Raw genomic sequence first — 14,663 nt, 5'->3', positions numbered from 1 at the left:
GAAAATATATTTTTTAAATTTGGATTTTAGAATATTCGCATGAAAATCTGTCCCCAATTGGATGGAAACCTAGCTACTGATCCACTTTGAATGGGTTTCAGATTTTCTTCTCACTCTTCGAATAAAATAAACTTTATTTTCTAACCACAATCCAGTGTTAGCCATGATGATGATCCAGGAGGGACAAGAACATTCATGGATAACAACAGTGCCAAAACCTAATGCATTAGTTTTTTGTTGTAGAGTCAAAACGCCACCCACAAGTAGTCCATGGAAAAAATATACTTTATTAATCCCCCAGGGGGTGTTTAATTTGTACTTGTATGTTCAGCAAACGCGTCCTATTATGGCTGTGGACATGGATATAAGATAATCGTTTAATAATTTTATGTAATAGTATTATATAGGGCAAAAATCCTTTGCTGAAAGAAATCTTGTCATACGATCTTTACTTAAAATGTCAAATGTTGCACTCTTATTATTGCCAATCCAATTTCAAGGAGCCAAATTTTGGCTACTTCTAATATATAATGTTTTATTGCACGTTATTAAAATAAAAATATGTTCTGTCCAGGCTCCTTGTCCCCATTTCGCGCTCCTTGGGGTGGGAGATCAAGAAACCGGAAGTAAACGTCATTGACACAGGAATGGGACAGAAAAAAAACATCATGGGGAGAATGTCAAATATATTTTTGTAGAAACTCAAGAAAAGGATGATTCGTTTTGTCCAGGGTGGAATAGCGGCATCGAAAAGGTATGTGATGTCGCTGGTGCACAACGTTTGATGGTAAAGTTAATATTTTACCCACCAAGGCCACCATCGTATCAATGTACATTTTTTTTATCTGAACACAGGTGCTCATTTCGTCATGCATGCTGGACGGTAGGTGATCATTTTCACCATTATGTTGCACATATTCAGCGTATGGTGCATTTGTAGTGGATCCTGACTGGTCAGTTATGCGTACAACAACAAATCACTTTGTGAAATTCATCATGCCAAATGGTGTAGTTGCATCTAAATCGAATCAGGCCACCCTCAGCCAACTAACGGTAACTGACATTTAAAAATGAGCTCTCGAGCCCCTGTCAGTCGTAGTTGGCTAACTAGCTACTAGCTTATTTAGCTACATTCTAGTAACTATGTTACACTACAAGACATTTATCCTTTATCCGCCGTACTTATTTGTGGTTGAAACTAGCTGGCTGCATTTTGTATGTTAAATGTAGGATGGTGTCAGCTGTAACGTTCGTTGTATCATCCAGAAAGCCCCTAGCTACTGCCCTAGCTAGCTAGCTAGCAACAATGTCATGGCACCATGATACATCAGAAAGGCGCGTGACAGGCAGTGGAAATGTTCATTTTCATGTTTGTTTAGAGGCACGTCACCTTACACAGTAAAGGGGAGATGCATATAGTTTGTATTACATGCAGATTTTATGGCATAAATGTATGTGAACATATTGCATAATGTGAAATGTATTTTCTCTTCAATACATAGTCCTATGTATCATTGTGATTATTACCGTATCATAACCATCTGAGTGGCATGTATGAGCTGTGTTATACATAAAATATGTTGTTAGGGTGAATGGGGCGTACATTGGCGTTTTATATGAGCAACAGGAAAGGACCACAGGTCTTACAATTGCTTTGGTTGAAAAGTTGCTTTTTTTTTTAGGGTAAATCAGTGAATGGTCTAGTTTCTGCTCAAATTCATTTTCTCCGTGCAGCTACATATCAAATCACATTGGCTACTGTTGGACTATCCAACCATTTCACCAATGTATCTCTAGACTCACTTATTTGGGATGTTCATTGGAGGGTGGTAGCCTACATTTAGTGATGTATGCAGAGCGACATACAGTCCTATTATGGATTAATTTAGGTTAGGGGCAATTCCACGACAACGGAATTACGCTAGACTCAGATTTTTCACTTTAAAATGTATGCCAACCAAAAACCATTGATTTTAAAGTTTAACAAACCGTACAACTCTATTCACAAGGACTACTTTGAACAATTTACACAGAACATTTCACAAAAACACATCTACTGGAAGAACTGTGCAGATTTTGGTAACAGAAGTTTGGTAACAGATTTACAGTAAAATCTCCCTTTTTTTTTACGCAACCACATTTTCCAAAAACTCTGAAATATCTAATCAAAGATGTCTAAAGAAAGAATGGGCTGTCAGCTATGGCATGACACCCTAACTGAATATGTAATCTATTTTGGTTATTGAACTACAGTAAGTGCTGTAGATTTACACCTGGTAACAGACTTACAGTAACAGAATTACATCATGGGTCCCTGATCTGTCACTACACAGAAATTCATAATTATGGATAGAAATATCATTCTCTTCATGGTAATGTATCCTGAATAGGTAAACAAAGTTAGAAATATGCGATATCCTTCTTTTGCATATTTGGGTATTATTCTACACGCTGGCTATTATGCTAATGAGCTCCGCCCCCTAAACAAGACCAAATTTGGTTTGTCTGGACTGGATCAAATCTGAACCAATCATAGATGTCTATGTTTCACAAGTTTGGACATCACAGTACAGTACAGTACAACACATCACAGTAGAGTATAGTACAGTAAAATACAATACATTATACAGTACTCCTCTAGTGTGTTCTACTGTACTAAAATGTACTCTACTTTTTTTTACTGTACTGTACTCTACTGTTTCACTGTATTGTACTAAGCTGTCCAAACTTGTGAAACACAGATGTCTATGATTGATTCAGATTTGGTCCGGTCACCAATCTTGGACGTCTATGGTTAGGGCAAATCAAGGCCGGTATTCACTGGACCAAAAATCAATGTCTGTAGACGTTGAAATCTAGAACGGTCCGAACCGGTCTAAAAATCAACATCAATGGACAGAGACAGAGGCAGGCAAAGAGAGAGAGGGAGGCAGAGAGAGAGAGGTAGATAGAGGGAGGCAGAGGGCGAGAGAGGGAGGCAAAGAGAGATAGGGAGGCAGGGAGGCGCAGAGAGCGAGAGAGGGAGGCAGAGAGCGAGAGAGAGAGGGAGAGAGACAGGGAGAGGGAGGCAGAGAGAGGAGGAGAGGGAGGGAGCGAGGCAGAGAGAGGGAGAGAGGGAGGCAGGCAGGCAGAGAGAGAGTGAGAGGGAGGCAGAGAGTGAGAGGGAGGCAGAGAGAGGAGGAGAGGGAGGGAGGGAGGCAGGCAGAGAGAGAGAGAGAGGGAGCGAGGCAGGCAGAGAGAGGGAGGCGGGCAGATAGAGGGAGGCAGGCAGAGAGAGGCAGAGAGGCGGAGGGAGGCAGCGAGAGGGAGGGAGGCGCAGAGAGAGGGGCGCAGAGAGAGAGAGAGAGGGAGGGGCGCAGAGAGAGAGAGAGGGGTGCAGAGAGAGAGAGAGGGGTGCCAAAATATATACTCTTAGCTTTCTCTGCCGAGACTCTTTTTATTATTTAGGTGCCGGGCATTTATTCATGGTATTTTAGGGACAATATTAATGTCCATATTCTGTGTTCCATCTGTGACAGTGCTGACCTCTTATTCAAGAATCTTAATTTTTTCCCCCTCTTACTTCTACAATGTCACAACACAAGTTCCTGCCATTTTTCTTAGAAATGGCACTGGTCTGGTATATTTCTCAAGACTTGGCCGCCATTTTTTTGTTTGTTGCTTGGTCAGCTCTCAAAGTAAGCTCTTCCTCTGTTTCTTCCGTTGTGCTAGCAGGTCTCCTTTTGGGCCTACAGGTCTTTCTGCTTAAGGATAGACAGAACAGCCTGAGGACGGTGCCTCACCATGGTCTGACTCCTAAGATGTGCAGTTTTTGTTTGAGGTTTTTCACAACTTTCAGTTTGACATTATTGCGTTCCTACACCCTAGTAAATGGATTATTTACATTTTAGTCGTTTAGCAGACGCTCTTATCCAGAGCGACTTACAGTAGTGAAAGCATACATTTCATACATTTTTTTCCCCTCTATTTTTTTCATACTGGCCCCCCGTGGGAATCGAACCCACAACCCTGGTGTTGCAAACACCATGCTCTACCAACTGAGCCACACGGGACAGTAGGTAGGATTGGGGATCGATGCAGTTGAGGTGTATAAGTGGCGGAGGTAATGTAGAAAGTAACTGTAATTGAAAAAAAATAGTTGTTTTGGAGGTGTGTCAATCTGTGGTGTTGGCAGTGGTGATGCTGCCTTACAGGAGGTGTGATCATATCACTGAGGGGCAGGCAAAAACGCTGAGTCATATCCCAGCAACAGTTTCCCCTGGCAACATCTAGGTCCTTGACTACTGAAAGAAGAGGCCCACTCTCTCTCCTGCTTTATAAGTTGTGGGGCCAGGACGATACCAGTATTGTGATACTCGTAAGTACCGTGGCAAGGAAGCAAAACACGAAGGCGATTTTAACTTCTTTAGGAAAAGAGCCCAAATGTTGGAAAGAAACATCATTATGTTGTCATCCAGAGTCACGTTTGTTTATTTCCCAAGCGAAAGCACCCAATATTTTTACATAAAGCAGGGTTTAAAGGACCACAGAGTTTGACCTGCTTCGTGTTTTCATTTTTGTCATGTAAAAAATATTGCGATACTGGTATCGTCCTGGCTCTAATAAGTTGTGTAACTGTCATTGCCAGGCCTGGCTCGTTTTGGCACCTCAGATAACGCTTTCCCACACGGTCCCGTGTGGCTCAGTTGGTAGAGCATGGTGTTTGCAACGCCAGGGTTGTGGGTTTGATTCCCATGGGGGACCAGTATGGGAAGAAAAAAAATTATGTATGAAAATGTATGCACTCACTACTGTAAGTCGCTCTGGATAAGAGCGTCTGCTAAATGACTAAAATGTAAATGTAATTCAAACACATCTATTCTCAAATGTCAGGGTGAAAATTGATAGGGATTATGTATCCTTCGTAGGAGCTTTTTTATAAAGTAATATTCCTCTCAAATTCAGCCTAATTGCTTCGTTCCTCATTGAAACCGTAGCCTTGCTTTGCAGTGAGAAACTTCATGTATCGGATATCGGTTGCATGTGAGTCTATAACAATTCTTAGCCTATTTAAGATTGATCATTTCACACCCTTTCGGTCGGTCACGTCAGGCTGGTTCTGACACTAAATAAACCCACTTTCTCCTCGTCTGTGCTGAAGCCTCCTGTCGTTTTAGTTTAGTTTTGTAGTTTTACCAAATCGTTCACGGCTTCACCTCAACCTTGTGGAGAAGAAGTGAGAGAACAGAGGAACAGACTAGACACTTCTCCAGACTGGGTGGGAACAGACAGTTCAAACTCCAGCAGTGTTATTCTGTAAATGTCAAAGATTTTTCCGTCAAATAGCCTACCATTTCTTTGTACCACAATTCAGGGAATACAACATTCTAATTGCGATTTTTGTTAAATTTCCACTCGGAATGACCTAGGTCATCTTAAGTTTTTGTCTTCTTGAGAGTTGAAACTCCTGCTGAGCGTGTTCACAGCTCGGTGGGCACTGGGCCTAGCAAGCTCATGACCACAGTAACTGTTGCCAAGATGGAGGTTGAAAAAGGCTCACACTTGTTAACCAAGAACAAGAGCGCTCTTGGACTTGTTGGCATTCCTCCTAAAAACAAACAGAATAGAATTTCCTGCTTTAATTGAATACAGCTCAAAGGGATTTCTTTATTCAAGGTGAGAGGGGAAGCTGTTAGGCTAGTGGTCCAGTCCAGTCTGTTGGTCTATGGCATGAAGAGTTAGTTACTGTATGTAAAGCTATGAGACCAGGCTTGTGAAATGTAGGCTCTCTAGTCTCTGGTACGCTTTCTCCTCCATAGACACCTAGGGATGTGCTGTTTAGGATTGGGGGGGAGGAAATATGAGAAAATGATGCGTGTCTCTCTCACATTGTAGTGGTCACAGAGTTGTTGTATTTAACCAGGCAAGTTAGTTAAGAACAAATTCTTATTTACAATGATGACCTACCCCGTCAAAACCCTAACCTGGACGACGTTGGGTCAATTGTGCGCCGCCTTATGGGACTCCCAATCACGGCCGGTTGTGATACAGCCTGGAATCGAACCAGGGTCTGTAGTGACACCTCTAGCACTGAGATGCAGTGCCTTAGACGGCTGTGCCACTCGGGAGCCCTGCAAGATTCCTATACTCGAATGGAACATAAGCTGTAGTGACATCAGTGACACTATCATGTCCTTTTGCTTTCATTGTTGAACGTTGATGAGTGTAAATGAAACGGGAGGAAGCCTAGAAGGGTTTTGACTCTATTTCTTCCTGTCATTATGAGCTCATGACTTGTGGGACTTCCATTTCTCTGTCGAGAGAGGATACTTATACTACACTATCCATGGACTCTGGGAGAATTCCTAATCTCCCCATAAGAGTGATACCACTGCCAGACAGTCGACAATAAGTTATCAGAGCAGGGAATTAAATCGAGGATACGGGCTACAGTCAGTTACTCTAAAGTAAAGGAGTATATCAAAACAATATCCCTGTATAATGGGTTCAGGCTCTCTGGCTGTAAGTTGGTGACTCATATATAGGTGAAATCAATTGATGCCTGCCGTTTGATTTAGTACTGTTCACTTTAGGATTCATTTAGTTCTTATCGCTCTGGGTCGGGATTGTAGTATGATGATGATACACAGTTATATTAAGTTACTCTACGTGATTCAGACATATCATTAGCTCATCCTGCCTCCATTTCATCTCATAGGCCTAGCATTTTTTTTTATCATGTAGAAAAAGATCACCTCTTGCTAGGTAAGACCAGAAACCATTGTTAGAAGAATCATTAACCCGCTTATTCACAGTCACATTGGCTAGCTAGTAGCTAGCAGGGGGTTTTCTGCCATTGACATCCTCGGATGGGCCACCTAAGCGTTTACATACACTTAGGTTGGAGTCATTAAAACTCATTTTTCAACCACTCCACAAATTTCTTGTTAACAAACTATAGTTTTGGCAAGTCGGATAGGACATCTACTTTGTGCATGACACAAGCAATTTTTCAACAATTGTTTACAGACAGATTATTTCACTGTATCACAATTCCAGTGGATCAGAAGTTTACATACACTAAGTTGACTGTGCCTTTAAACAGCTTGGAAAATTCCAGAAAATGATGTCATGGCTTTAAAAGCTTCTGATAGGCTAATTTACATCATTTGATTAAATTGGAGGTGTACCTGTGGATGTATTTCAAGGTCTACCTTCAAACTCAGTGCCTCTTTGCTTGACATCATCGGAAAATCAAAAGAAATCAGCCAAGACCTCAGAAAAAAAATTGTAGACCTCCACAAGTCTGGCTCATTCTTGGGAGCAATTTTGAAACGCATGAAGGTACTACGTTCATCTATACAAACAATAGTATGCAAGTATAAACACCATGGGACCACGCAGCCGCCATACTGCTCAGGAAGGGGACGCGTTCTGTCTCCTAGGGATGAATGTACTTTGGTGCGAAGTGCAAATCAATCCCAGAACAACAGCAAAGGACCTTGTGAAGATGCTGGAGGAAACAGGTACAAAAGTATCTATATCCACAGTAAAACAAGTCCTATATCGACATAACCAGAAAGGCCGCTCAGCAAAGAAGAAGGCACTGCTCCAAAACTGCCATTAAAAAAGCCAGACTACAGTTTGCAACTGCACTTGGGGACAGAGATCGTACTTTTTTGAGAAATGTCCTCCGGTCTGATGAAACAAAAATAGAACTGTTTGGCCATAATGACCTTCGTTATGTTTGGAGGAAAAAGGGGGAGGCTTGCAAGCCGAAGAACACCATCCCAACCGTGAAGCACGGGGGTGGCAGCATCATGTTGTGGGGGTGCTTTGCTGCAGGAGGGACTGGTGCACTTCACAAAATAGATGGCTTTATGAGGAAGGAAAATTCTGTGGATATATTGAAGCAACATCTCAAGACATCAGTTAGGATGTTAAAGCTTGGTCGCAAATGGGTCTTCCAAATGGACCATGACCCCAAGCATACTTCCAAAGTTGTGGCAAAATGGCTTAAGGACAACAAAGTCAAGGTATTGGAGTGGCCTTCACAAAGCCCTGACCTCAATCCTATAGAAAATTTGTGGGCAGAACTGAAAAAGTGTGTGCGAGCAAGGAGGCCTACAAACCTGACTCAGTTACACCAGCTCTGTCAGGAGGAATGGGCCAAAATTCACCCAACTTATTGTGGGAAGCTTGTGGAAGGCTTACCCGAAACGTTTGATCAAAGTTAAACAATTTAAAAGCAATGCTACCAAATACTAATTCAGTGTATGTAAACTTCTGACCCACTGGGAATGTGATGAAAAAAATAAAAGCTGAAATAAATCATTTTCTCTACGATTATTCTGATATTTCACATTCTTAAAATGAAGTGGTGATCCTAACTGACCTAAAACAGGGCATTTTTACTAGGATTAAATGTCAGGAATTGTGAAAAACTGAGTTTAAATGTATTTGTCTAAGGTGTATGTAAACTTCCGACTTCAACTGTAAGTCCAAACAGTGAAATACATTTTCTGGATGAAGAAATGCTTTCAGTGTTAACTTAAACTACTAAAACCAAATATAAAGTATGTAGAAAAGATAATGGACCTATATATTTTCAAATAATATAGTCTTTGAGAACTAACAATCACCAAAATAAAAGCTGTCAAGGAGAATAGAAAATTCCAAAAACAATGAATTTAGCAGTATAGATTTTGTTATTATGTTTGAGCAAAAGAACACAGCATTAGCAATGGCAAAATGCATAGAATTGCAAGAAATTGGCTTTAAAACGGCTAAATGTTTTCTCAGCTGCATGGCAAAATGTGTAGAATTACAAGAATTTTACTTTAAAACTGCAAGAAAATATCTCTGGTCCATGGAGAAATTTGTAAAATTGCAGTAAATTGGCTTAAAAATGTGTCTACACCACCAAAATGGGGGCTCTAAACTTCAGCCGCGCCCTCCTGCCACGCCCACCACCTAAGCCCCTTTTTGATCCAGAGAAAACCCTGAGCTAGGCCATCGTTTTTGATCTAGCAAAGGTTTTGGTGTATCCCCCTTCCTCTATGGTTCTGGACTAGGTTTTGTTTGCCCCTGCTTCCACCAGGGGGGAAAGAGTGAGGTTAGTGTGCTCTACTATTTTGTTCTCAATCAGCATCACTCTGTTCATCCTAATCCCCAAACTAAAAATAGACATAAACACTACTGGCTGGTTCTTCCCACACATAAATGGTTTGTGTTTATGTCAGACAGAGGTATTGATACACATTTTTCACAGCATAGGCCTGAGGATGTTCACCACCGGGGTCCTCCATCATCACAGTCCTCCATGCTGACAGAAGGGACACAGCTGATGAGTTTACTGCTACTTCTGTGTCACCTCCGCCTTCCTCTTTAGTGAAGTGTCTGGGTTTGACATCTCACACTCATCATGTGTCCTAATGACCCTCCTCCTTCCTTCCTTTTCCCTTCTTCCGCCCTTCTTTCCATCCTCCATCACCAACCAGAAACGACCCTGCCGCAAGGCTGGTAACGAGGTTCGGGAATCAGAACGAATCTGAAACGGAAACCTTACCCACACTTAATTCCGCCTTCTGGATACAGCCAGGCTGGGCTGTGGACTTTCCTGTCTGCCTGAGTGTATGTGGCTCTGTGTGTTTTCCAGCAGCTCAAGTTCAACAGGGGCTAAATGACTTAAATGGCTACCACAGAAACAGCTACAACAGCATCTCCAGTGCCCAGCCCTGTGATCTGAGAGTGTGTTTGTGTTCCCACGCAGGGCACTGCCTGCGTAGCACGTAGCTAAATGGAGTCGGAGCAGCTCTTCAACAGGAAGGGCTACTACAGGAACAGCTACAACAGCATTGCCAGTGCCAGCAGTGACGAGGAGCTGCTGGATGGCGCCGGGGTCGTCATGGACTTCCACACCTCCGAGGACGACAACCTTCTGGACGGAGACGCCACCTCCCCAGGTAGGCCCACTGCTAATCGCTGCCGACTACGCCATCAGACACCCACTATCACCCCCCCCCCCCCCATAGCGCTGGGCTGTTGACCCCAGAGGAGAGAGGCTCTGGCTGGGCTATTTTGGTCAGAGGAAGAGGGTCTGTTCCAGGCTGGAAGCTGTGGGTCTATCTATGGATGGATGTTGTGAGCTGTATTATTGTGAGCTTCCTATCCTGGCCGCCTTGCCGAATTTGCTGCATTGCTGATCCACCCACTCAATGCTGCCTCAGCCACTTGGCCCCCTTGCTACCCTGTGATTTGCAGTGTTACCCCTGCTTTTGTGAGCCCTGTTGTTGATGCTCCCTGCTGCTTTCTGCCCCCGACACATACCCATCAACCCTCCATCTATCCATGACACCCCATCCCAAACCACACCCTCCATCAGATGTCACATGCCTGCCACCTCTTGACTTCAGTTCCGCTACCATTCATACCTGTCACCTCCATCCATAACCGTGAATGGTTGGGTGACCCTCCCGGCTGGCTGCCGCCATCTTGTTTTTGTGTTTGTTTTGTGCTTGCAGCCTCATTCATACTAGCCCGGTCCCAGATCAACCAGCATGTTTTTGTATGACAGCCATAGGAGCTGACAAATACAGCATAAAGAAACAGACCTGGGGCCAGACTGTCCATTCCTGTAACCTTGTTTTATTTTCTTATTTTCCCTGCAATCGCCATCCATGTACCTCATTCACTTCTCCATTCATGGTGCTCTAGTTCCTGTTTAGTTTGTGGTTGTGACTCGTGGCTTTACTCCTTGCAGGTTTTGTGGTTGTGCTGCTTTTGACCTTTGCTGCTTTTCTAGGTGTGGCTTGTACCATGCGGCTTTGTGATTGGACACTTGAACTGCACACGTTGTGCTTTGTGGGTGTGGCTTTGACTATTTACTGCTTTTTTAGTTGTGTATTGTAATATGCAGCTTTGTGATTGAACCTGTGCTTTGTAGGTGTGGCTGATGATATTCCACTCATCACTATGATGTAGACATAAAGGCATCCTTCACATTGTTCCTGTGCCAACTGATGCTCCCTGTCTTTCAGTCCTGTACCAATCACCTGTTCCTTTCACACACCCTCCTGCTTCCCTGGCCCAGTGTACGCTGCTCTGCAATAGCAGGTGTCCCGTGTCTACTACTGCCACATCCTGCATGTTTCCTGTTGCTGCCTGCTGGCCTGATGCTTGTGCTGCTGATTCATCTCTTGTAACCATAGTTACACTGGCTTCTGCAGGCTCCTCTAGCTTGGCCTTCTTGTAGCTGATCAAAAGAGAAACAGCTCCCTCATAACTGATATGGTGTTTAATATGGCAAGTCACTGTTGGCTGCAGTGACTGTGAATAGTAATTAGGGAAGCTTGCAGTATCTGAAGGCCTTTTGAAATGCTACTTAATCAAAACCTACTTAATACATTTATTTGTGTGTGTGGCAGAAACTCACTCATGCCGAGGAAGAACTTCGTGCTTAACTCTTTGACAATTTTAAGTGAGTTTGAACTTATGAATGCGTGTTTGTACATGCATTTGTGTGAGAGAAGAATGTGTGCTGCTGAGTGAAGATTTACAAACGGATTGCCAGTATTAAAGTACATTTGCCAAACCATGGATGTAAGCAGAGCCCAAGGAAAGCCAAATAAAGAGAGCCTTTTGTCTGATTGAGTCTGATGGGACGTAATAATATTCTAAAGTAGAGTTGTTCTTTTTCATTACCAGAGATTACTTTAAGTTGTGCTTAAGGGTGCCAAGAGAGTTCTTGACATTTTTACTCTCTGCTGCACAATCCTCTCCTTATCCTCCTTGTCTCTGGAGTGTTGTATATAAGCACAGAGCTCTGTGTGTGTGTGGTGTGTGTGTGTGTGTGTGTGTGTGTGTGTGTGTGTGTGTGTGTGTGTGTGTGTGTGTGTGTGTGTGTGTGTGTGTGTGTGTGTGTGTGTGTGTGCCCCTGTGAATGCAGTACTATGAGTTGCTGAGTACAGGGTAAATTGTCTCCTATTAGGCTCATCTACTTTAAGGATTTTTTTCATTGGCAAGATTAGCAAATTTAGGCATGACATGCCAGCAACAAACGCTTACACTACGCATCCAAGTATAACTGATCAAATTATGAAAGAAAAGCATTGTAATTTTGATTTCCATAAAGTGAGTGTGGAAGAGGTGAACAAATTGTTGTCTATTAACAATGACAAGCCACCAGGGTCTGACAACATGGATGGAAAATTACTGAGGATAATAGCAGACGATATTGCCACTCCTATTTGCCATATCTTCAATTTAAGCCTACTAGAAAGTGTGCGCCCCCAGGCTTGGAGGGAAGCAAAAGTAATTCCTCTACCCAAGAATAGTAAAGCTCCCTTTACTGGCTCAAATAGCCGACCAATCAGCTTGTTACCAACCCTTAGTAAACTTTTGGAAAAAATTGTGTTTGACCAGATACAATGCTATTTTACTATAAACAAATTGACAACAGACTTTCAGCATGCTTATGGAAGGACATTTAACAAGCACGGCACTTACACAAATGACTGACTGGTTGATAGAAATTGATGATAAAATATTGTGGGAGCTGTTTTGTTTGACTTCAGTGCGGCTTTTGAAATTAGCGATCATAGTCTGCTGATGGATAATCGTATGTGTTATGGCTTTACACCCCCTGCTATATTGTGTATAAAGAGAACACAGATGGTGTTCTATAATGGAAGCCTCTCCACCATAATCCAGGTATAATCAGGAATTCCCCAGGGCAGCTGTCAAGGCCCCTTAAAATGTTCAATTTTTACTAATGGCATGCAACTAGCCTTGAGTAAAACCAGTGTGTCTATGTATGAGAATGACTCAAAACTATAAACGTCAGCTACTACAGTGAGTGAAATCACTGCAACACTTAACAAAGAGCTGCAGTTAGTTTCAGAGTGAGTGGCTCGGAATAAGTTAGTCCTAAATATTTTTTTAAAAACTAAATGCATTGTATTTGGGACAAATCATTCACTAAACCCAGAACCTCAACTAAATCTTGTAATAAATCATGTGTAAATTGAGTAAATTGAGGTGACTAAACTGCTTGGATTAACCCTTGATTGTAAACTGTCATGGTGAAAACATGTTGATACAACAGTAGCTAAGATGGAGAGAAAATGCGCTACTCTGCCTTTTTAACTACACTATCAACAAGGCAGGTTCTACAGGTTCTTGTTTTGTCGCACCTGGACTTCAGTCGTGTGGTCAGGTGCCACAGAGGGACACCTGACCACACAATTGGCTCAGAACAGTGAAGCACGGCTGGCCCTTAAATGTACACAGAGATCTAACATTAATAATATGCATGTAAATCTCTCATGGCTCAACGTGGAGGAGCGATTGACTTCATCACTACTTGTTTTTGTAAGAAGTGTTGACATGCCACCAAAGGTCTCTTCACAATCCCCAAGTCATGAACAGACTATGGGAGGCGCGCCGTACTACAAAGAGACATGGCTACATGGAAGTCTATTCCACATCAGGTAACTGATGCAAGCAGTAGAATCAGATAAAAATACACCTTATGGAACAGCGGGGACTGTGAAGAGACATACACACAGGCACAGACCTACATACACATAAGACATGCACTCTACACACACGTACACATGGATTTTGTATTGTAGACATGTGATAATAGAGTAGTGGCCTGAGGTAACACACTTGTGTTATGAAAAGTGTTATGAAAATGTAATGTCATGTAATATTTTTAATTGTATATAACTGCCTTAATGTTGCTGGACCCCAGGAAGAGTAGCTGCTGACTTTGCAGCAGCTAATTGTGCGCCTTAATAAATACAAAGACAAATATGTCTTGAGCTCAACTTCAGAAGTCAATGAAGATGTGTAAACTTAGAGTGGACAGACACTACTGCCAATAATGTACTAACACGCTATTATAGTATAATAATAATAATAATAATAATAGTGGGACAATAACAGTGTCTTGAGTACAGAAGCCAAGACGGCTCCCTTCAGCGCATGGTCTCATGACTAGCCTTCTTTACCACCCTGTGAATATCGGTATGTAGCCTCACCTCTGTAGCCTGCCTGAGCGCCAGTCTGTTTCTGCTTATTTAATTAGCTGACTTGTTGACGTATTTCCGAGTAAGGCAATGAACGGATGTACAGTTGAAGTCGGAAGTTTACATACACCTTAGCCAAATACATTTAAACTCAGTTTTTCACAATTCCTGACATTTAATCCTAGTAAAAATTCCCTGTTTTAGGTCAGTTAGGATCACCACTTTATTTTAAGAATGTGAAATGTCAGATTAATAGTAGAGTGAATGATTTATTTCAGCTTTTATTTCTTTCATCACATTCCCAGTGGGTCAGAAGTTTACATACACTCAATTAGTATTTGGTAGCATTGTCTTTAAATTGTTTAACTTGGGTCAAACGTTTCGGGTAAGCCTTCCACAAGCTTCCCACAATAAGTTGGGTGAATTTTGGCCATTCCTCCTGACAGAGCTGGTATAACTGAGTCAGGTTTGTAGGCCTCCTTGCTCGCACACACTTTTTAAGTTCTGCCCACAAATTTTCTATAGGATTGAGGTCAGGGCTTTGTGATGGCCACTCCAATACCTTGACTTTGTTGTCCTTAAGCCATTTTGCCACAACTTTGGAAGTATGCTTGGGGTCATTGGCCATTTGGAAGACCCATTTGCGACCAA

At 42.4% G+C, this 14,663-nt stretch overlaps 1 protein-coding gene across 5 annotated transcripts in view; it reads left to right on the top strand.

The window, feature by feature from the left end:
- Positions 1 to 616: 616 nt before the first annotated feature.
- Positions 617 to 14,663, top strand: part of clcn3 (Cl-/H+ antiporter 3) — a 73,208-nt gene continuing 59,161 nt past the window's right edge. For 4 of the 5 annotated variants that reach the window (XM_014206962.3, XM_014206958.3, XM_014206955.3 and 1 more), the window contains exons 1-2: positions 623 to 754; positions 9,752 to 9,944. In XM_014206962.3, coding sequence (XP_014062437.1) covers positions 9,779 to 9,944 — 166 coding nt within the window. In that variant the 5' untranslated portion in view covers positions 623 to 754; positions 9,752 to 9,778. Of the gene's footprint in view, positions 755 to 9,751; positions 9,945 to 14,663 lie in introns of all 5 variants that reach the window. The other variant, XM_014206960.3, reaches the window with a different exon arrangement.

Source organism: Salmo salar, chromosome 07 (assembly GCF_965601325.2).
Source record: "Salmo salar chromosome 07, fSalSal1, whole genome shotgun sequence".
Lineage (NCBI taxonomy): Eukaryota > Metazoa > Chordata > Actinopteri > Salmoniformes > Salmonidae > Salmo > Salmo salar.
Note: the sequence above shows the minus strand (reverse complement) of the source record. Positions and strands in the feature narration are given on the sequence as shown.